Below are 22,575 nucleotides of genomic sequence, written 5' to 3' on the forward strand. Positions count from 1 at the left end.
GACCAGCACCAAATCCCCTTCACCCCTTTGGAGCAGACACACATGAGGCGCATGCTCTCAGTGCAAATCATTTATTCCGGCTTCTTCCGGTGGTACTCAGGGTCATCAGGGCACACTGAGCCCCACACAGCACCGCGGTAGGCCTGGGGCACAGCAAGGCACAGAGGTGAGTCCTGCATCAGGTGACACTGCCGGCCAAGGACTTCTGAGCACCAGGAGGAGGCCAGGCACTGGCCAGGGGTGTAGGGACCCCCGAGGGACAAGCAGCTCCAGTGTGTGTTGAGAGGGTACAGACTGACCCCAGTGTGGGCCTTACGGCCGGTTCCTCGCGACATTCACAGCACAGGGGTGAAAATGCCCCTCAGCGCGTCCATGAGCAGCAGGCCAGCCTCACGGCTCCAAGGCATCCCATTCCTCACGGGCCTGTCAAAGGGGCCCCCAGGGCAAGTGTCCACCAACCACACCAGAGTCTAGCCCCCCCTTTGCTCTGAGAAAGGCCAGAAGCTGGAATGGCCTCAGGGCCTGGCTGTTGCCCTGAGGCCACCGCAGGCCCCAGGGAGATGTGCAGACAGGGTGGGTGCAGATGGGACGAGGGAGGGGACTTCTGCAGGCTGGGGCTCTTCCCAAAGCCCCGGCCCCTCCAGCCAGGTGTGGACAAGTGAGAGTGGTGCTGTAGGGCCCAGCTGTGCCCAAGGCAGCCCAGAGAGGCCACGGTGAAGGCAGCCGGCCATGAGCAAGACCCCAGTGGGGCAGAGCGAGGACCTGCGGGGACGTGGTGTGCGGCGCATGAGGGAGAGGCCCGGCCATCCCCTCACCCACGCACGTCCCTGGGCACGACGGAGACGAGAGGGGTCAGCGTGCAAACCGAGCGAAAGACCGATGTCCCACGGTGTTTAATCTCAGCAGCTGGAGCCCCTCGCACCTCGCTGGCCACCAGGCGTCTAGGCCTCGCTGCGGTACCGCAGGCGGGAGAACCGGTCCCGGACCGCCTGGTCACTGTCAGGCCCGCCCTCGGCCAGGCGAACCACCCTACTGCTCGGGACGAGGTCCCGCACCTTGTGCTTGGCTACAGAGACCACGCCAGGAGCGTCTTGGCGAGTGGGGCCCGTCAGGAGGACGTAGGCAGCGTGGCGGCTTGGCTCAAACAGGACCGCTACAGGAGACACAGCCGTCGCGGCAATCAGGACCGGCCAGAGGAGACCCGGCAGGAGGCAGGCCCTCGGCCCACACGAGGCCGCGCTCACCTTGGAAGGCAACGATGTTGGCGGAGATGTTGGCCAGCTCCAGCAGGACGCCGGGCACAGTGGGGTGGAACATGTACAGGCTGTGCTGGGTGTCTCCGGGCTCCTAGAGCAAGAAACGGCAATGGAGCGTGAAGCCGATGAGGCCCGTGGCTGTCACCAGCGCCAGATCGGAGAAACTAAGCGTCCTTGGCTCACTGCCGGGCCATGTTGTGCCTGCCGTCACAGGACACCGTGACAGAGTGACCCTGCCCAGAGCTGTGTCCACAGGGTCCTCCACTCTGCACCCACCTTCCGTTCCTTTTCTTCTGACCTGACCCTGATCCTTCTCAGGAATGCTCTGGTTGGAAATCTGCGCCTGCCCTCCTTGATGTACCCCCGCTTCTTCCCCAATCCCCGTCACCTGCTTGAGGCTGACGCCGGCCCTGGCCTCCTTTGTGGCCCACCCACCGTCCCATGGCTTCTATTTATGTGTGCACATGCAGCCACCCATTTAGCTCCCAGGTGCCTCAAGGCAGCACCCAAGCCTGGCCTCTGGTCTCTGGCCCTGGCATGGGCGTGTCCCCTCTGCGCCTGCCCCACCTGTACTGTCTGGTTGGTGCCCATCAGCTCGTGGAGACCCCAGAAGAAGAAGGCTGAGCGGTGGTCTGCAGTTGGCAGGCTGGCAGACTGCGGGTCCCCGGGGAGGCCCGGGAGGGCCTGGTTCCACAGGACGGCCCCCGTGCTGAGGTCCAGGAGCAGGATCTAGGGTGGGAGGGGGACAGTGTAGAGGGTTGCGGGTGGGGCTTGCACAGGCCCACGGGCCCCAGCTAGGCCAGCCCCGGAGGAGCTACTCCCCGAGGGCCACCAAGGTATCTCGCTGAGGCCTCTCCTGTTCCGGCTCAGTCTTCCAGAGCGGCCCCGTGGGCTGTGCAGACTGACGTCCCTCAACTATGAACAAAGGTGGGGCCTCGAAAGCAGGTGCAGCCAACCTGTCTGTCAATGCCGGTTCCATTTTCAATGACCACAGCCAAGGTGTCAGGTTTGTAGTAGCCAAGGATGGGTCTTCTGCAAGAAGACAGGGCAGGAGAGCTCGCACAGGACCTCTGTGAGGAAATACCCGGGCACTGGTATACCCCCCGGTCTTCCCCTTGGCCACACCTGCCCACACCAGGGCCAGCACGGAGGCTGAGGCCAGGGCTGAAAGGACTGCACCGGCTCCTCCAGTGCAAGAGGGGTGACACAGTGTCACCAGGTGATGGGCAAGAGGCTTTGGGCAGAAGCACACAGGCATCCCCCCACCAACAGCAGGCCTCGTCCCAGGGCTGCAACCAAGGGACAGGCTGAGCGCGCCTGGCCTGCAATCGCTGCGCGGTTCCTGGAGAAAGACGCTGTACCTCAGGACCCGGGCTGCGCTGAAGATCCACCTGGGTGCCAGCTCCTGCCCGTCCAACAGCACACAGGCTTCTGAACTCACGAGGAGCAGGTCCTCACCCACTTTCCCTGGAACGGTCATCAGGTAGCGGATGGCTCCAGGGCTAAGGGAGGAGAGAGCCAGAGGCATGCGGCTGGGACACAGAGGTAGGCAGGACCCACCCCCACGGGCTGCTTGCTGGGCTGAGTCTCTCCAGCTCCCGGCTCAGCCCACGCTCCCTGCTTCTCTGGTTTAAGAGGAGTCAAGACCCTGGCTGTGTACAGAGATGAGGGTGAGCCCACTGTCGGGGACCTACCTTCCCATTGGCCTTTTCTGAGATGCTGTAGGCCCGCTTCCTGAGTCTGAGCCCAGGGCAGCCCTGGAGCCCAGCACCAGGCAGGGCCTCGCCCCTTGGCCTGCTCGACGGCTCCAAGCACTGGGACGGGACCACCTGTGCCATCCGCCACCCAGACCAACCTGCGCCAAAGCAGCCCGTGGGTGGTGGCGTTGAGCATGCCCTCCCAGAGCGGGTCTCTCTTCAGTGGGCTCCCTCTCCCGGTCACCGTCTCATGGAGACCCTTCACAGAGCGACCACAGAGGGAGCTTGCTGTTGGAAACACAGAAGTGCCTCGAGTTGCTGCTGGCAGGAAGGAGTCCCCTCACGAGCCCTGCTGCCGGGACACAGGTGTCCTCCTTGAGCCTTGGGTGCGGAGACCCTCTGGTTTCTGAGCCTGTCAGTGACCAACTCGTGTCTCTCCTGTAAGGGTAGGAGTTGATATGCCTCCCCACGGTCCCAACCCCACCCCCAATCTGCTTTCTCAGAGGGGCGTGGCTTCCGTGAGAGGGACAGTCCTGGAAACGGCAGGCACGACATACCGCAAGGGAAAAGGATGTAGTGAGCACCCATCCTGGTGACATGGAGGAGGGAGCCACTGGTCCCACCCACACCAAGGCTGCCTCGGTGGCCAATCTGGTGACCAGTGCTGCCTGAATAGATGTAGCCGCTAACCTGTAACACAGAGGAGAGGGGGGTAAAACCTTCCTGGGAGACGCTGGCAGCCCCATGCCAGCCTACAGGGCCCCACCCCCGAGGCTGCACTGGTCCAAATGGCTCTGCCATTCTTGGGAAGGCCCAGAAGCTGCCCAACAGGGACAGAGCCGCCCCAGCTGGCCAGTCGGCAGGTACCAAGAGCACAGGGCCCTGAGTGAGGCCCCTGACCAATGGTCAGACCCAAGTTCTGCCAAGAAGTGAAAGCGGACCGGGGCGCCTGGGTGGCTCAGTCGGTTAAGCGTCCGACTTCAGCTCAGGTCACGATCTCGCGGTCCGTGAGTTCGAGCCCCGCGTCGGGCTCTGGGCTGATGGCCCAGAGCCTGGAGCCTGCTTCCGATTCTGTGTCTCCCTCTCTCTCTGCCCCTCCCCTGTTCATGCTCTGTCTCTCTCTCTCTGTCTCAAAAATAAATAAACGTTAAAAAAAAAAAATTAAAAAAAAAAAAAGTGAAAGCGGACCAAGGGCAGAGAAGAGGCCTGATGGTGAGTGGGCCGCGGTGAGCCAGCTGGTGGGGGGAGCGGTACCTCCTTCTCCTCCTGGGTGAGAACCAGCAGGTCTGGAGCCCCGTCAGCATCGACGTCGGGCAGTCGGAGTAAAGAGCTCAGGATGGAAGCGTTCCCTCCAAAGCTACTGGGGTGGCTCCACAGGGTCTCCCCTAAAACCAAACATGTCGCTTGAGCGCTGGCCTCCAAATCCCCTTCTGCCTCATCCTGGCAGTCGCACAGCACCCACACGGAGAAACAGAAACGCCCGCCGGTGGGAAGCCAAAGGCAAGTGCAGCGTGCACACCACTGGCTGTCCAAGATGCGGTCACGCACCAGGGTGTCAGAAGCATTGTTTCTGGAACCAAAGAGCTCCGTCTTCCTTTGTTTTTCATCCATGTCTTCTCACGTTTGGTTCTAGAACATCTGAAGGCCAATCCTGACCCTCCCGCCTGGATGGACAGGGCTTGACCTCGACACTTCCCAAGCGCCTCAGGACCCCTGACTACCGCTGGGATCACAGGTGGACCCCTGGCCTCCATGAAGGCGCCTGCGCACAGGAGGCAGAGAAGGAAGGTGCGTGCTTATGGCTGGACCCACAGAAGCCCAGCTCTGACAGAACAGCTTCTTTCTTACCCAGGTACAATCTTGTCCACGCTCTTTCTTAAGACGAATTCCTCTGTCCTTAAAGTTTTCCAGGCTGCTCTTTGTTTTCCTCTATACCCTCAAAACCACAACTGGTAAGGGAAATGCTAATGCTCAGCACATCTAGTGTCAAGGCGCAGAATTCCAGAAGACCCCGGTGAGGGATGGGGCTAACCACAACCTGTTACATTAAGGCCCGGGTACAGACACCGTGCATCCAGAGCCCTGGGAGGCCAGGACCTCCCCTGTGGGCTCAACCCAGGCGCTGGCCTGGGTGCTGCGAAGGGCAGCCCCTCTGAGCTCCCCGTCTCTGCTGGCCTGGCAAGACTGAACCAGGAGGTGCCAAGACAGGGTGAAACGTGACGGCTACATCAGGGTAGCAGGGCCTGACTGCCAGGAGGCGGTGTCCCCACGGAGGCTCCCTCCCACTCTGGAAACCGTCTTCCCTATCCCGCCCACTGGCCCCGAGAACACGGCTGAACCTCCTGAGGGCTGCCTGGTGTGGGACCTCCCGTGCGGAGCCGCCTACCTGTGAACACGTCCACAGCGACGAAGGAACTGGGTCTGCCCACGAGGATGCAGGCAGACGATGTCCTGCCGCCCTGTGGCTGTGGGACAGCACACTGCACAAGGGCGCCGTCTTGGGCTGCGGGCCTCTCCCAGAGCACGCTGCCATTGGCCCCTGACACAGCGGCCACAAAGGTGCAGGGGGAAGAAAAGCCTGGAGGGGAGAGACCCAACTCTGTGGGGCGCGACAGGCCCTCTTCCCCACACCCCACTCCCGGGCCCAGGCCGCTACCACTGGGCTCACGGGGACCCTAGTGCTGGCCCCATGGGGTCAGGAGCCGCACGGAGGCCAGGGTGCTGGGACCAGGGCTGCCCCCTTGTCTCCTCCTAGTCCTGCTGGGAAGGGCAACGTGCCGGGTTACAGAAACGCCACCATCTGTTTTCCTCAAAGATGGCAAAGGGGGGAGGATCCCTCCACCCACAGCAAGTTCCTCCTTTTTCAGATAAAAACAGTTACCTTCGTCAGCGCAGGACAGGTTGGAATTGTTGCTGCTGTTGGTATTTTTATACAGAAAGAGAACGTCTTGGATCCTGTCCCTGTTTATGTCTTCTGTAGCCAGAAAGTCATAGGTGACTGAGAAAGAAAACCACAGAGTATAGTCCTCAGGCCGTGCCCGGTGTAAAGGCCAGGCCAAGTCTGACATGACTCACTTCTTTTTTTTTTTTTAATTTTTCTTTTCTTTCCTGAGTCATCTCTACACACAACATGGGCTGGGGCTTGAACTCACAACCCTAAGATCAAGAGTCGCACACTCTTCCAACTGAGCCAGCTGCACGCCCCTGGCTCGACCTACTTCTGTGCTCCCTGAGGCTTGGCACCAGTTAGCACCTGCCAGCATGAGGCCGCCATAAGAGCAGCGGCTTCTTCCGAGCACACGTGTCCTTCACGAACACGACAGATGAAATGTCAGGCATCAGCAGGACGCTGGGGTGCACACATGCGTCCTCTGAACACCTTTTATTCAGGAAGGAATCCCTCCCGACATCAGTCTGGGGTCCAGGAGTCCGCACCCCACTACTCGTAAGGGTCTAGGTCTTCCCTTCGTTCAAGGACTCAAATCGAACACCAAAAGAATGAAGCTGGGCCCTTATCCTACACCGTATACAAGAATGAACTCCAAATGGATCAAAGACCTAAATTTAAGAGCTTCCTAGAAGAAAACATAGAGAAAAGTCTTCATGACACTGGATTTGGTAATGATTTCTTGGATGTGACACCAAAGGCACAGGCAACAAAAGAAAAATTAGGCAAATTGGAGTTCATCAAAATTTAGAACTTCTGTGCATCAAAGGACACTGGCAAGAGTGTGAAAAGGCAACCCACAGAGTGGGAGAGAATATTTGCAAATCAGATATCTGATGAGGGACTGATACCCGGGAGAGAGAACTCCTGTGACTCCACAACCCAGTGTAAAAACAGGCAAAGGACTCAAAGAGACATGTCTCCTAAGAAGAGAGAGAAATAGCCATGGCACCCGAAAGATGCTCAACATCAGCAGCAATTAGGGAAATTAAATCAAAACCATAAGGAGACACTACCTCATACTTTTACCCAAAATAACCGACAACAGGGACTCGATTCCCACACAGCCAAGTTCACTGCATTACTCACAGCAGCCACCAGGTGGAAACATGCCAAGTGTCCACCAAGAGAAGAAGGGATAAACCAGATGCAGTCCACACACAGTATATAAGATTCTCCCATAAAATGGAAGGAGATTCTGACACCTGTTACGACACGGACAAGCTCGAAGGGCATTAGACTCCGTGAAAGCAGCCAGATACAAAAGGGAAAATACTGTATGTACAGAGTTTCTGTTGAGATGATTAGAACTTCTGGAAAGGGGCACCTGGGTGGCTCAGTTGGTTAAGTGTCTGACTTAGGCTCAGGTCATAATCTCAAGGTTTGTGATCATGCCAGCAATGTGGAACCTGCTTGGGATTCTCTCTTTCCCTTTCCCTCTTCCCCTCCCCTGCTCGCATGCTCGCTCTCTCTCTCGCTCTCTCTCTCTCAAGATAAATAAATAAACTTTAGGGGGAAAAGTGGACTAGAGACCTAAGTTGAAAGGCTAAAACTATAAAGTATCTAGAAGAAAATACAGGGAAAAAAAACCTTCACGGCTTTAAATTAGGCAGAGTTCTTGGCACCAAAAGCATGATCCATAATAAAAAATATACACCTGACTACATCAAAATTTACATCTTTTGTGCTTTTTTGGAAGACACCTTCACAAAAGTGCAAAGACAAGCCACAGACTGGTTGCAAATATTTGCAGATCATGTATCTCATAAAAGACTTGCATCTACAATATATAAAGAACTTGTATAACTCAAAAATTAAAAAATCCTGTCTTTTAAATGAGCAAAAGATTTGAATAGACGTATACCAGAGAAGATTCAAGAATGGGAGACACACTGTGAAGAGGTGCTCAGCATCGTTGGTCACGAGAGAAATTCAAATTAAAACCACGACGGGACACCACTTTATACCCTCTGCTGGAACCAGAAAGGCAGATAACAACGAGTATTATCAAGGACGTGGAGAATCTAGAATCCTCTCCAGCCCGATATAATTATACAGCTCGACATTTACCAGGAAAGCTAAGCACGAACTTACCATCAGCGTCAATAGTTTCACCTCTAGCAACCTACCCAAGAGACATGAGAACACGTGTCTGTGCAAAGACTGTCCGTAAATGTTCACGGCAGCGTTAGCAAAGCCAAACGATGAACAACCCAATACCCACCAATGGGTGAACAGATGAACGATGCGGCCCACCCCCATGGAGGAGCCCTGCTCAGCACCAGAAAGAACAGGGGGACATGCCGTGAATAGGGGGACAGACTTGTCTCCGTGCGGGAGGCCAGGCTCCCAGATACAGGTCTAGTGGCTTTGTTCACGTGAAGTATCCAGAAAAGGCAAGTGTGTGGACACAGACAGCGAACAGTGGCTGCCTACGTTGGGGGAAGGGGAGTGGGGAGGACAAGAAATCTTGTCGGGATGACGGAAATCTGCTACAACTGGAATGTGCTGATAGGTGCACAGGTGCTCTGTGAATTGACTAAAAATCACTGAGTCCTATACTTAAAACAAGTGAATCTTTTGACATATAAATTATACCTCAACAAAAGCTGCAAAAATAAACACAGAGACATACATTATTCCTCCTTCTCAAAATGAAGCATGAAACCTGAATAAAACGGGTTGTGGGGGTTAGATGAGAAACCCCCTCTTCCGCCCCCAGCCGCGGTCACGGAGCCTCGGCGGTGCCCACTCGTGTGCACACTGCAGGCACCCCCACTGTGAGATGAGGCAGAGTGTCGAGTGGGGCTGACTCGATGGCTTTTCATAAAGGCCACGATTCCACACTGTGGATTTCATGAGAGACACCGAGTGTGCTGGATCCGGCTCAGCCGCCCGCAAGTTAGCCGGAGCGCTTCAGGAGACCCGACTCCCAGATCTGCGGATTTCAGTTCACCACGGCCTCCCCTCTATCTGTGCTGCCCGGTGCTGTTTTATTAATTTTTAAAAATTCCAAAATGTAACCAAATGGGCGGCTTTCCTTGATTGACCCAACCCATCCTTCCTAAAAGGAGAGCAGGCCACCACGCTGCCAGGGTGGTGCCCCACGTTTGCCGAGAGGCTGCTCTACAGGCCTTACGGTCCCAAGAAAAACCTGGACGCGGGACTGGCAGCCGCTTCGGGCTGATTCTTGCTTGCAGGCCACCCTGGACTTCAACGCTCCCCTCCGCCCACTCCCAGGCACACCTGCTGCGTTGTAGTAGACCCTCCATGTCCCCTGGGACGCGGGCCGGTCCGGACAGGGGATGATGAACGAGACCACGAACACCACAAAAAGGCAGACAAACAGTGAAAGAAAAAACGCCACTGTCCGGCAGCCGGAGAGGCCGGGCTGCCGAGGCAAGCCTTTCAGGTTGTCCTCCTTTGTCGTTTGGCTTCCCAGATTCTCCTGCAACCTCTTGTCTTCGTTCTTCAAGGGATGGATTTCAGCTTCTAAGTCCTTGCTGCCCATCATCGCGTGCACATCCCAGAGTGCCACTCCTGGTCACTGCATCAACAAAACAGGGACAGTCAAAAGGTTGCCGCACCGGACAGCCGTCCGGGGCTCCGCTGCGTTTGGCCTCTCAGCCCGGTTGCAGCCGTGACTGCGGGCCACCGGCCCAAGAAACAAAAGCTCCACGAATGTTTAGGGTGTCACAAATGCCACCCAAGAAAATCTTTAATTGGCAGACCGGTTGTGTGGAGCCAGCGGGCAGGGAAAACTTTCACCCCTCACACTCCAGTGTCTCCTGCCTGCTGACGCCGCGGCAAGCCCAGGGAGGGCAGGGCGGGGCTGGGGCCAGGCTGACAATAGTAAACCCATGTGTCACACATTAACAAGCCTGGCCAGCGCAGGTCTGGGCACGCCCGACCTGCCTCCCACCAGCCTGAGGTATCGATGGAAATGGTGGCCTATGTGGGAAGGTTGGGGTAGCTTTAATTAAGAAAAAAAAGAGAGAGAGAGAGAGGGGTGCCTGGGTGGCTCAGTCCGTTGAGCATCTAACTCTTGATACCAGCTCAGGTCGTGATCTCGCAGTCATGAGATCGGGCCCGGCACCGGGCTCCACGCTGAGCGCAGAGCCTGCTTGGGATTCTCTTTCTCCCCCTCTCTCTCGCTGCCCCTCCCACTCCCGCATTCTCTCCCTGAAAATAAATAAGTAAACATTAAAAAAGAAAGGAAAAGGAAGATGACAAGTGTCAGTGAGGATGTGGAGAACGTGGGACCCGGTGCAGCTACTGTGGAGAACAGTCTGACAGCTCCTCAGACGTCTACACAGAATTACCCTATGATGCAGCAATGCCACTTGTAGGTATACACCCAACAGAACCGAAACCAGACTCACATAAAAACTTGTAAACAAGTGTTCATGGCTTCGTTATTTGTAACAACCCTAATGTCCCTCAACAGATGGATGCAGCAAACGCGCAAATCCACACAATGGAATAGTCTTCGGCGGTAAAAAGCAATCAGCACCGACGCCTGTGGCAACATGGATGAACCTTGGAAACATCGAGGCTCCGTGAGGTGCCCAGACTCCACACTCGGCACGTGGTATGACTCCGTTTACGTGAAATTGTTCGCAACAGGCAAACCCATAATGGCAGAAAGGAGATGGCTGGGTACCAGGGCTGGGGACAGGCAAACAGGGGAAGACTGCTAGTGGGTGCAGGGTTTCCCACTGGGGTGATAAAAACGGTGGCCATGACTGCAAAACACTGTGAATGTATTCCATGTCACTAATGGTAAGTTCTAGGTGTTAAACGTTAAGTGTGTTTTACCACAAGTTAAAAAGGAAACCAAACGAATCTGTGTGCATTCTCCCTAGCGCAGAGACATGACTTTTAAGGTCTTGGAAGTCAGAAAAGGTGTGCCTGTCCAAGGTAATGAGTTGGACACAAGAGAATCAAACAATGACTCATGACCAAAGACCTCATTAAACGCAAGCGGCTGGCATGGGGTGGGGGAGTGGGGCAGGAGCGTCTGGAGGAGTAGCTAGGCAAAGAGCGGAAGCAGAACCTGGGATCAGGCCTGACCTTCGGGAAAGATCTAGATGTTGTGTCTGCAAGGGAAGGATAGTGGACGCATTTACAACACACATTCCTTTGGCAAAGGACAGAAAACCGAATGAGAGATCAGAATGCTAAAATACTCCATTTTACAAGCTCTATCTGTGACGTTCTCTTACTTCAGAGCTTCAACACACAGGGCAGGAAGCTCAGGGTCTCTGAGCTGTAGCTGCCCTTATCTGTCAGAAGCAGGGTGTCCAGCAGGGCACAGTGGGAAGGCACCCCAAGACTATGTAAGAGCGAGGCCTCCATTCAGAGTGACACAACTACTCACACCCAGCCTACAGCCCTGGTTTCCCAGACCCACCTTGTGGGAGGAGCCTCTGGACAGCCATGGGCCCGACTGCTGACCAGTCTGCCCAGGGAAACTGCTTTCCGGAGCCCAGGCGACTAAGGAGCGTGAAGCCGCTGGTGACATGCTCTGGCTGAGGGACGCAGGTCCTCCCTGGCCCTGGTTCTTGGCCGTGGTTCCACCTGAGAACCACTTTCACAATCCTGATGCCACACCCCGACCACACCCCGAGTAAATCAATCTGGGCAGTGGCTCCAGGCAGGAGCTGTGGTTAAATGCTATGCAGGAGATCCCAGAGAGCAGCCAAGTGGAGCAGCACTGGCCACGAAGTCTGCCTTTCTCTGGCTCTGGTCACTCCCTTTTGCCACTGGTGACAATGAGATGTTGTCTCCTGTCTTCTGGCCCGTGAAGCAGAGGGAGACCCCACCTCCCACTGCCAGCCTGGAGGGAAAGCACAGCAAAGGGGGAAGGACTTCTCCCTTCAACCACGTTGCTGGACGCTGTTTTCTGGGCGTTCTTTTCCTTGGAATTCTTGGTAAGCTTCAGTAGAGCAAATCCAGATGCAGACCCCAGCCTAGGAGGCTGGACTGCTTCTTCCCTGATCAGTCTCTGAATCCCTAAGCCACAGGGGTCCCTAAGACTAACAACAGAAGACAGTGGCAAACAATGATTACAGATGTTGTTTGGGGTTTTAAGTCAGCAGTAAATACACATGATACATCTCCGAAAGGTGCAGAAGTATAAAGCTCACTCCCTTCCGCGGCCCTCAGGCTTGAGGGGAAGCGTGCTACTGGTTTCTTATGGCTCCCTCCAGAAATATTCTGTGCACTGTCAGGCATAAAGTGTGTTTTTAAAATGTGACTGGAGCAGTTGGCCTGTTATCTCAGTTGGTTAGAAGAGCCGAGTGATAAATCCGAAAATTATGTGGAAACTAAGCCCAGACTATTCCCTTATTTCCCCTGCATGGTTTACGTTGCTAAATGAGACCAAATGGTGCATCTCATGGCAAGAACAGAGGGAATATTGTCATTTTCTCAATGACCTGGCTTTTGATTGGGAGCCCAGCTGAAAGAACACACATTTCCCCCACACCACTGCCTGTTTCCGTGACAAGACTTAGAAGCAGAAAGGGAAAAAACCCTCCATATGGTCACCAGTAACAGGAGGTCGGGTGATGTGCCTCTTGTCGGCATCTACAACCTGGCCGTGCATCAGAGATGCGGGAACAGGAGCCCAGGGCTTCCAGAGGTGAGCTCCCCTCCCCAGAGGCTCAGCTGGGAGTAAACCAGTACCGCTGTGGGCTAGGGAAGCAGCTGTAGGAGACATTTTTGTGGGAAGCATCATTTGAAATGACAGATGTTGGCGTCTAAAACTGAACCAGCCACTAAGACATGTGCAAGGGCACAAAACTGATCTGAAACTGGGGTGCCTAGAGGGCTCCATAGGTTAAGCATCCAACTCCTGATTTCGGCTTGGGTTGTGATCTCACGGTTCATGAGTTCAAGCCCCACGTTGGGCCCTACACTGACAGCACAGAGCCTGCTTAGGATTCTCTCTCTCTGCCCCTCTCCAGCTCTGTCTACATAAAACAAACAAACAAACAAACAAACAAACAGCAGCTTTCTCTGCTGTTGTTTTTAAAATGTAGCCATTTGACTATTTTGACTTTTTATTTTTTTTAAAGTAATCTGTGTCTGACATGGGGCTCTAACTCACGACCCTGAGATCAAGAGTCACACACTCCACCAACTGAGCCAACTAGGTGCCCTTAAAAACCTTTTTTTTTTTAAGTTTATTTATTTATTTTGAGGGGTTGGGGAGGCGCAGAGAGAGAGAGGGAGAGAGAGAGAATTCCAAGCAGGCTCTACACTGTCAGTGCTGAGCCCAACACAGGGCTCGAACTCATGAAACCACGAGACGATGACGTGAGCTGACATCAAGAGTCAGATGCTTAACTGCCTGACCACGCAGGCACCCCCTGTTTTAACTTTTTAAACACGTGTATCTTTCAGCAAGTGCATTGATGGGTCTATTATTGGTGATACTGGCTCAATAACCTCTTGTGGTTGATTATAAGTCATTGGACTGAGATAAGCACTGTAACAGTACATGTTGCTAGTTATGAAATCATCATAAAGAGAGGGGGCTCGTGGGTGGCTCAGGCAGTTGAGTGTCCGATTCTTGACTTTGGCTCAGGTCATGATCCCAGGGTCGTGGGATTGAGCCCTGCACTGTGCTCCATGCTAAGCATGGAGCCTGCTTGGGATTCTCTCTTTCTCTCTCTCTCTCCTCTGCCCCTCTCTCTGCTCATGCTCTCTCTCTCTCTCTCAAAACAAAACAAAACAAAACAAATCATAATCATAAAGAGAACATTCTGTCATGCTCCAGAACCTGTATGTACTTTGGGCCGTAAGAACTGACAGTTTTGGGGCACCTGGGTGGCTCAGTCAGGTAAGCGTCCGACTTTGGCTCAGGTCATGATCTCATGGCTCATGAGTTTGAGCCCAATGTTGGGCTCTGTGCTGACAGCTTGGAGCCTGGAGCCTGGAGCCTGCTTTGGGTTCTGTGTCTCCCTCTCTCTCTGCCCCTCCCCTGCTCATGCTTTGTCTCTCTGTCAAAAATAGATAAACATTAAAAAAATTAAAAAAACGGATAGTTTTATAACTTTGTAAACTGCTATTTATGTGTGAAACAAAGCAGGAAAACATATTGAAAAGGGGTTATGTTTACATAGGACTTACATAATGTGTGATTTTTCTTAAATGTAAACATTTTTAGTGCATATCTATGGACATTAAGTAAAATAATAACACAATTCCAGTGTTGTGCATGTTGTCAATAACAAAAATAAAACCAGTATGATAGTTTAAAAAAAGAGAAAGATTATTAGCACCAAAATAAAAGAATTAATTTCTTTCTTCTTGATTTAAGTCACGAGGAAGGGCACAGTCCAGCGGAGCGGCTGGACCTGGAGGTTCACGCCCTATCTGGGGCACCTTGGCCGTATTACCTAGCCTCTGTGTCTGCAAGCTTCTTCCTTGCTCAAGAGATCTTAGCAAATTTAGATAGAAAGGCACTTTGTTGAAAAGAGATTGGACTGTACCCAGATTGATGGGAAGACTGGAGAACCACGTTCAGGACATGAGTGGACATCCAGGGACACCAGGTGCCCAAGACCACAACGAGACCACGGCCACGGGAGCGGTCCAGCTGGGATAAGGCTCCCTGGCCCCCGGACACCGCATGGCCCCTCACCGTGGGCTCCTCCCAAGACAGGCTGGGCACCCCTCAAACCATCGGCTCTGCACGTCTCAGGCTGGGCTTTCCAGCATCGCAGGTGCCCTTCCCCTCCCCCATGCCTTCGCCCGGGGCCCCAGAGAGGCCTGGAGATGGCAGCAGGCACACACGGCACAAAGTCCTACAGAAAAAGAGAACAAACCCTATCTGGTATCTGGAAGGAAAAACTTCTTTCAAATGTGGAGAAGTAACACAAAAATGTTACATGTGGGCTACCTAGTCCTAGGCTGAGCCACCTCATTGCCTGACGACATTGTTACACTGTGAGCAACACCAAGGCCTCACCTTGAGCAAAGGGTTACAAGGGTTATGTTTATACTGGGATCAATAATAAACAGTCCTGAAAAGTGAGATTTAAATTCTGCCTTGTGACGTCTTTGAAAATTCAAAAGGCTTCGTATGGAACGGGTGTCGGTAGGGCTGGGGCCAATGCAGAGGAAACACAAGCAGCTATGAATGGAGGGTTCAAGTGCAGGGTGATGGGACCACCTGGCTGGAATGTCCCGGGACATTCCAACCCAATCCTTCATGACTCGAGGCTGAACCGGCTCCAGCTGCCATCTCTGTAAGAGCAAGCAGTCGCTGAATGTTCCTGTATCAACCACCGGCTCCCTTGGATTACTCTGAACAATTTCTTTCTTCTTCTTTTTTTTTTAATTTTTTTTTCAACGTTTTTTATTTATTTTTGGGACAGAGAGAGACAGAGCATGAACGGGGGAGGGGCAGAGAGAGAGGGAGACACAGAATTGGAAACAGGCTCCAGGCTCTGAGCCATCAGCCCAGAGCCCGATGCGGGGCTCGAACCCACGGACCGCGAGATCGTGACCTGGCTGAAGTCGGACGCTTAACCGACTGCGCCACCCAGGCGCCCCTCTTCTTCTTTTCTTAATCATTAATAGAGTTCCAAGACTTTGTCCCAGTGAAATTAAAGATACTTTATAACAAGAGCACCTGGGTGGTTCAGTGGGTTAAGTGTCCCACTGTTGAATTCGGCTCAGGTCATGATCTCATGGTTCATGAGATAGAGCCCCATGTCGGGCTCTGTGCTGATAGTGCTGAGTCAGCTTGGGATTCTCTTTCTCTCCCGGCACCCCTCCCTCTCTGCCCCTCCCCCGCTTGGAGACACACACATTCTCTCTCTCTCTACATAAATAAACTTAAAAAAAAAAAAAAACCACTTCATTAACAAATAAAAGATACTGTGATCCTTCTCTGAAGGTTTCCATTCTTTCAGAGAAAACTAAGTAGGGACCACATACCCAACCCAATAATGTAAGTTTATTTACCTAAAAACAGCTGAGGTGGACAGATGGAGGAGGATAACCCCACTATCGACTCTTTCAGGAAATGACAGTAAATTACATCCAGCAGCTCTCCGCCTCTAGAACCCTGGAGCTGAGCTGGGGTCTCTAGGGCACAGCACAGGCACAGCCGCCTCGTGCAGAAATTGGCTGACTACGAAGGGATGGGGGAGCAGGTATGGAGCAGTGGTCTGGGAGTCTTTTGTCCTGATGGGTCAGTTCTATATCTGGATTGTCCTGTTGGCTGCACAAATACCTACTGGTGATAAAAATTCGCACAGACACACATACAAATGAGTGCATGTAAAAACTGGTGAGACGGGCGGGAGTGAGGTCTGCACCCTAGCTAAGTGCTTTGTGCCAAGGTCAATTTCCTGCTTTTGATAACTGTTCAGTTATGTAAGACCTTTGGAGGGCATGAGGACGACTCTGCATGATTTTTGTAACATTTTGTGGTCTATAATTAGTTCAAAACAAACAGTTAAAAAAAGAAAGCCTTTGGCAAGAAGGCGGGGGTCAGAGCATCATACACGCCAAGAGGAAGAGCCAGCTTCCCCACAGGCGGCCGTGGTGACGCCTCTAAGCTCCCTTACACGGAGCTCTTTTGTTCTAACGCCAGGGAAGTCTCTGTGCTTTGTTTGGTTTGGTTTTGGTGGAATGTCAACAGCAGTGGAGTTCTGCGGTGCCTCTGATCCAACAGCGGAATCTCTGACCTGCCACAGTTCTCTATTTCAAGACAATGCCCTAAAAAAACAAAAACAAAAACAAAACAAAATAATGCCCAGCTTTCTGAAAACCACCGCAAGCAACCCTCTCCCTTCCCACAGTGGCAGAGGAAGATACGTGTAGTTCTTCAGCCTAACTCACTTACAGAGGTTCCCCCAAACACGCAGAGCACAAAGCAAATGCCGGAGTTCGTAAGGGTCATGAAAGCCCAACAACATAGTGACAATGTAAGTGCCCAAAGGACGCGAGTTTTCGCTGCTGAGTATCCTGTATCCTCCACCCAGCACACAAAGGCTTGCTTCAGAAAGGGGGTGTGGAAAAGAAAAGAAAGAAAGAGTGTGTGCACTCTGGAAGATTAAAATCAGGCATAAGCCAATAGCCAAAAGGTTTCTCAATCCCAGTGTAATCCTAACATGACGTATGGGTGGGGTCCCAGAGTGAGTACTTTGCACTTTCCTATGACTTCTGTACACTTCTCAGTCTTTCTTGTGCAGAAGGAGAAAACTTTCAAAGGAAAGAACAGAGTGTTTCTCGATGCAGTCTTACCCCAACCGGACGCCCCACCTGGCTTTCAGCCTCGTCTTACTGCATACCTGCACCCTCCCCTGACACAGACGTGCCTTCAGCCCTCCGCCACCTGGAGAACCTGCAGGGCGAACAGAGATCTGGTGGAGGATCTGGGAATACAAGATTCTTCTCTGCTGGAAGCAGAGAAGCTTCCGGACTCCGCAGAGCGTGTACTCACTCTGGCCTGCCTTTAGGAGCAGGGTCAGCAGAGAAGTCTCAAAGCACCGGCAGGCAGTGCCGGGCAGGGTCTGCGTGTCACCTATGGAGCGCCGAGGACAACGCTGGAGCCGAGGGGCCCACTTAGAAGGACAAACCTCCTCCCTCCCAGCTCGGAGTCTGGGGCACTGTGGGACACCTGGTCACAACCTAAGTAGGAGAAGTGGCTCAAAGTGCCACCCTGATCTGAACAGACTGAAAAATAAAGCACCCAAGATTTCTCCCCAAACTATGTATGTCTATGAACTCCAGGTTTTTTTTCCCTTTTTCAAAATGCAACTTCTGTTGTTAAATTCCCCATAAAGAGAGAATAAGAGGGGTGCCTGGGTGGTCAGTCATTTGAGTGTCCAAGTCTTGATTTCGGCTCAGGTCATGATCTCACGGTTTGTGAGTCTGAGCCCAGTGTTGGGCTATGTGCTGACAGCATGGAGCCTGCTTGGGATTCTCTCTCTCTCCCCCCTCTCTCTTTCTCATTTGCTAGCACAGACTGAGGGGTTTTAAATAACCACACCCACTTAGCAGAGGCCTCTGCCAAGTCCCACCTGGGGTCAAAATGTTCATCTATACGCTAGTGAAATTAAATGTGAGAAGCAGAAGGGAAGTCCTTGGGGACTGTTAACATACGTTAGCACCAATTCAATAAATTCAAAAGGAAAACATTCCATGTTTGTGTGCGTATGTGTGAGAGAGAGAAATGAAATGAACACTTTCCAGCTACCAAAATGGAATTAAGACCCTTTTATCTAAAATAAAAGCTGTTGGGCACCTGGGTGGCTCAGTCGGTTAAGCGTCCGACTTTGGCTCAGGTCATGATCTCACGGTTCGTGGATTCAAGCCCCGCATCGGAGGCTCTGTGCCGACAGCTCAGAGCCTGGAGCCTGCTTCGGAGTCTGTCTCCCTCTCTCTCTGCCCCTCCCCTGTTCACACTTTGTCTCTCTCTTTCAAAAATAAATAAACATTAAAAACACAAAAAGAGATCTGCATCTTTATCTCATTTGCATCCAATATTCTTTTCTGCTACTTCTAACAAGTTGGTGATCCTGAGGACAGAAAACAGAAAATGACTCACAGTATTTTTGAGACTGTCATTGACTGGAATTTTCTCCCATAAATTCTGAGTTATCAATGGTAACTACAATCCTACTTTTTAATTTAATTTCAAGTAAAAAGCAAAGCAACGAAGAGAAATGTGAGAGATAAAAAAGAAAATGTATCAATATGAGACACGTCAAGGAAGAAGGTACTCTAGGACAGCCTGGAGTGACCTGAACATGTCTGGTTTCTCCCACACATCACTCTCGTGGCTCCAGGGAGCCACTGTGGGTGTGTCTGTGCAAGGCCACCGTGGCCGCCACCCCTGTCCTCCACCTGAACACGGGCTTTCCATCCAGGTGGAAACTCTGATCACAGGGAAGAATGAAGTCAAACAACAGTTCAGGCAGATCATCAACATTTCAAGGGAGCAGGAAATACAAATTCTACAGTATTTGCAGAAAAGGCGCCTCCTTATCCTGCAAAGGCTCTTTCTCTAGGAACAGTTTGCTGAGTCAGAGAGCAAAGCAAACTGAAATTACAAAAGTCTCACCCTAATTGTTTTTTTAATGGACAAAGAAAGCATTAAAATTCTAGCAAGGGCTTGGGCGCCTGGGTGGCTCCGTAGGTTAAGCGCCCAACTCTTGATTTCTGCTTCACGTCTAAAAGGTAGTTGGTGCACTTAAAAAATCGTTTTAAACTAAGTAAAATTTTTGTTTAGTTTTTAACTGCATGTCTTAAAGTCCTAACTTTGGTTTTATAGGAGAATTTTGAGAATAACTTGGTACTACAGTTTTGTCTCTGCGAGGGAATGAGGAAGAGTGAGGGCCACTTCCATTTGCCCATAACTTAGCACAGCCAAACGCATGCCACCCATCACTCAGAAGAGTATCTCCTTCTGCCGTTACTCACCCTCACTAGCGTGACAATTTTACAAAGGGGACATTATTTTAATCAAGGGCATCTGCAAACTTAAATAAATAAAACAAGAGGAAGAAAGTGTCCTGGCACATTAAACAATGAGAGAGAAAGAGAGAGAGAGAAATGCATTTCAGAGAGCAGAGGAGAGGCTTCGAGGGAACAGATAAGTTTTTGTTCTGTTTTGTTTTGTTTTGTTTTAATTTGAGAGAGAAAGAGAGCAAGAATGAGCCCCCGTGTGGGAGAGGAGCAGAGAGAAAGGGAGAGAGAGATTCCTAAGCAGGCTCCACACTGTCAGTGCAGAGCCCAATGAGGGGCTTGATCCCATGACCCCGGGATCATGACCTGAGTTGAAATTAAGAGTTGGATGCTCGACTGACTGAGCCACCCAGGCACCTCAGATGAGCTTTTTAAATGAAGAAAACATGTAGGGAAAACTTGGGGAAAAGCTCTGATTATAGATTGACTTTACCATCTAGCTTCACCAGTCACAGAAACTGAAAGGATCTGTAAAATGGATGGCTTAAAAGAAACTGAAAGATCACCCACCACTGTATCACTAGGATTTTTTGCTCTTAAAGTCTGGGTGGGAGTACAGTACATTCATGTCTTTCTGCTAGGGCCCTCTTGCCCTAATTCACGCTCCATTAGATTATCTTAAAATTTTTTTTTCTTTTTAATGTTTATTTCTGAGAGAGAGACACAGGGTGCAAGCAGGGAGGGGCAGAGAGAGACGGAGACACAGAATCCGAAGCAGGCTCCAGGCTGCGAGCTGTCCGCACAGAGCCCGACGTGGGGCTCGAACTCACAAACCATGAGATCATGACCTGAGCCAAATTCGGACACTTAACCGACTGAGCCACCCAAGCACCCTCCGTTAGATTATCTTAAAGGTAAGAATCATACAGAACAGAATATTCTGTATCTCGTCACATATTCACTGCGCCTTTGTGCTGTCTGGCTTGTGAACTGCCTTTGCCCTCTTGGCTTGTGCTGTGACTTGACCAGGAAGGGTTACTGATTGTCAACACTTCCCATGCACTGGTCCTCCTGCCTGGGAAGCCCCGTCTCTCCAAGCCCCAGCTAGACCAGCGTCTAGCCTTAGGAAGTTCTATGTGAGCACCACTGATCCGGGTTAGCCGCCTTCCACCCCAGAGCACTCACGATGCCCCCAAGGCAGACGGAGAACCTTCTAGGGCCGGAAGGCTCTGTGGCACTCGCCGTACAAACACACGGTAGATGCAGCAAAGGTCAGTTAGATGGGATGGGAGCTCTTTGTGGGCCCCGTCCCTGGGCCAGAAGAGGCGGTAATGCAGCACGACTGTCTTCTGTATTTCAGGGACCATCTCTGCAGAGGCTTCAGGGTCTGTGATCGCTAACCAACTCTATAGCAAGTGTCCGTAAAGCTGCTTGTTAGACATACAAGTCGTTTACGAACGTCTTTCCCATTAGGGAGCCTGTGTCATGGCCAAGAGTGGGCCAAATATTCTGGCAGCAGTTCAGCATGAGGCATTTGAAAGGCACCCACAATATCCAGCCAGGCAGCATGGAATGTTTGGCTGAGCCAAGCAGAAGCCAGACAATGACAGCTCCAGTGTTCTGTTGTTTACAGATGAACAAGTATTTCCTCTCTTCAGCAAGTAAGCAATCTGAAAACCCAGAACAGGCCCTCACTCATCTTATAATGAGAACGAATTTTAAGGTCACAGTTCCTGGATAAAGGCAAATGTATCACAGCATATGCGGTCAGCGCGCACAAGCCTCCACACACAGGTCCCTTCCTTCACAACCGCACAGATTTTTAAAGCGATTCAGCACAGTTCACAGTGCCTCCTAAGTGTAAGTTAAGGGTGAACACCTCTCTGCATTTCGGACAAGTAACTATTACACAAAATAATTTTTATAGTTTGTCCGGAAAATAGCACAGAGCAGCCTTTTTCCCGAACTCTAAGGCGGATTTTATTTCCTTTGACTGCCACACCAGGCAGGACAAGCGTTCTAATCAGTGCAAAAAAGGACCAGAGAACGGGTAAAACACACAAACATCCACTTGATAGTCGGGGCACTTCCATTTCATCCTTCTCTGCTCTGTATTTTGTCTTTAGCATGCTCTATATTTCGCTTATTATCTGTATCCTTCCGTAGAAATGGAGCTCATTGAGGGCAGGAATTCTGTTTTGTCGAGGGCTACACCCTCAGCACCTAGAACAATGCCGGGCACCCAACAGGCACTCAGTATTTGTTAATAGAAGCTGCTCTAACTGCATGGTCCCCGTGAGATCCTTCCAGTGAAGGAAGTGGGGCAATCCGGTGGTGGCGTCGAAAAGACACTGCCAGCCACTGCGTGGAGGTGAGCGCATAACACAAGCTCCTTAGCTGAAATCACACGGTTTCTAACAGCACCCGAAAGTAATTGCAATGACCTATTCTGATACCCGATCAGTGTGCTCAAGGTCAGACTGTCACCGCCAGTCGGTTCACAGGGCAGCAAGGAACTCTTTCACAGCCGCAGTGCCCTTTTCCGTTTCAAACTGTGCTTTGCTTCTTCTGTTCAGTAAGACAGACGGGGTCTGGGTGAGTGACCTCCCCCATACAAGGGTAGATGTCAGCTGAGCTTTGGGTTACTTTGCCGGTCTAACAGGCAGGTCCTGATGAGAGGACCTAGGGGATTTCTGACTCTGGTGAGAGAATTCTCACGCCCATTCTGTTTTCGTATTTTTAATTATATTCAGGCAACCGATGCAGCACCCTCAGTAACGCAAACAGTAAAGGCTGGCTTACTTACTGTGCCGCCAACGTGGGACGGGCAGTTTCTTACTGGGAGCAAATCTTGTCTTTGGGAAAACTGGGGCTTGAGCTGACGGCCACTGAAGCCCGGGCTGCGGGAGTCGGACCTGCTGACCCGCTGGGGGGAGGACTGGAGGGCTGGCTGGCTCCGGCGGCAGCCTTTCCACCCACACCGCTGCACGAACACGCGTGGGCCCGATGCTGAGAGAGGCGGGCCACAGCGTGGGCAGGGTCCCTCTGGGCTGCAGTCTCTCGGGGCCCGATCGCCGAGGTGGAGAGGTGAGATCGCGAGCGAAGAGGCGGGGCCCCGCGCGAGCCCCACCGCGCGCACGCGCGAGGAGGACGAGGCCGCGCTCACTCACCTGCTGGCGCACGCCTCAGTCCCGCCCCCGGACGTCACTTCCGGCCGGCCGGAGCGGAGGCGGAAGCGCGC

The 22,575-nt window shown here is 52.3% G+C and overlaps 1 protein-coding gene and 1 long non-coding RNA gene across 4 annotated transcripts; one reads left to right on the forward strand and one right to left on the reverse strand.

Annotated features, from left to right (window-relative positions):
* Positions 1-58: 58 nt before the first annotated feature.
* FAM234A (family with sequence similarity 234 member A) lies at positions 59-22,508 on the reverse strand. Of its 3 annotated transcripts, XM_086691768.1 has the most exons (13): positions 22,141-22,508; positions 21,791-21,902; positions 9,147-9,447; positions 5,835-5,951; positions 5,340-5,531; positions 4,208-4,338; positions 3,511-3,643; positions 3,112-3,241; positions 2,618-2,758; positions 2,213-2,288; positions 1,824-1,985; positions 1,245-1,347; positions 59-1,153 (listed from the first exon to the last, which is right to left on the reverse strand). In XM_086691768.1, exons 3-13 carry the CDS (start codon positions 9,412-9,414, stop codon positions 942-944), a joined length of 1,665 nt encoding a protein of 554 aa, XP_086547894.1. In that variant the 5' UTR covers positions 9,415-9,447; positions 21,791-21,902; positions 22,141-22,508; the 3' UTR covers positions 59-941. The 3 variants fall into 3 exon arrangements, with proteins under 3 accessions (XP_086547894.1, XP_086547893.1, XP_086547895.1); XM_086691767.1 differs by lacking the exon at positions 21,791-21,902; XM_086691769.1 differs by lacking the exon at positions 21,791-21,902 and having other exon boundaries at positions 22,137-22,508.
* Positions 4,318-18,064, forward strand: LOC147573262 (uncharacterized). Its single transcript, XR_015245352.1, has 3 exons — positions 4,318-4,805; positions 10,348-10,491; positions 17,103-18,064. It is a non-coding gene; the product is annotated as an uncharacterized LOC147573262 (long non-coding RNA).
* Positions 22,509-22,575: the final 67 nt, after the last annotated feature.

The sequence above is a fragment of the Puma concolor genome, chromosome E3 (assembly GCF_028749965.1).
Source record: "Puma concolor isolate L17-30 chromosome E3, mPumCon1.1.hap2, whole genome shotgun sequence".
Classification (NCBI taxonomy): Eukaryota; Metazoa; Chordata; class Mammalia; order Carnivora; family Felidae; genus Puma; species Puma concolor.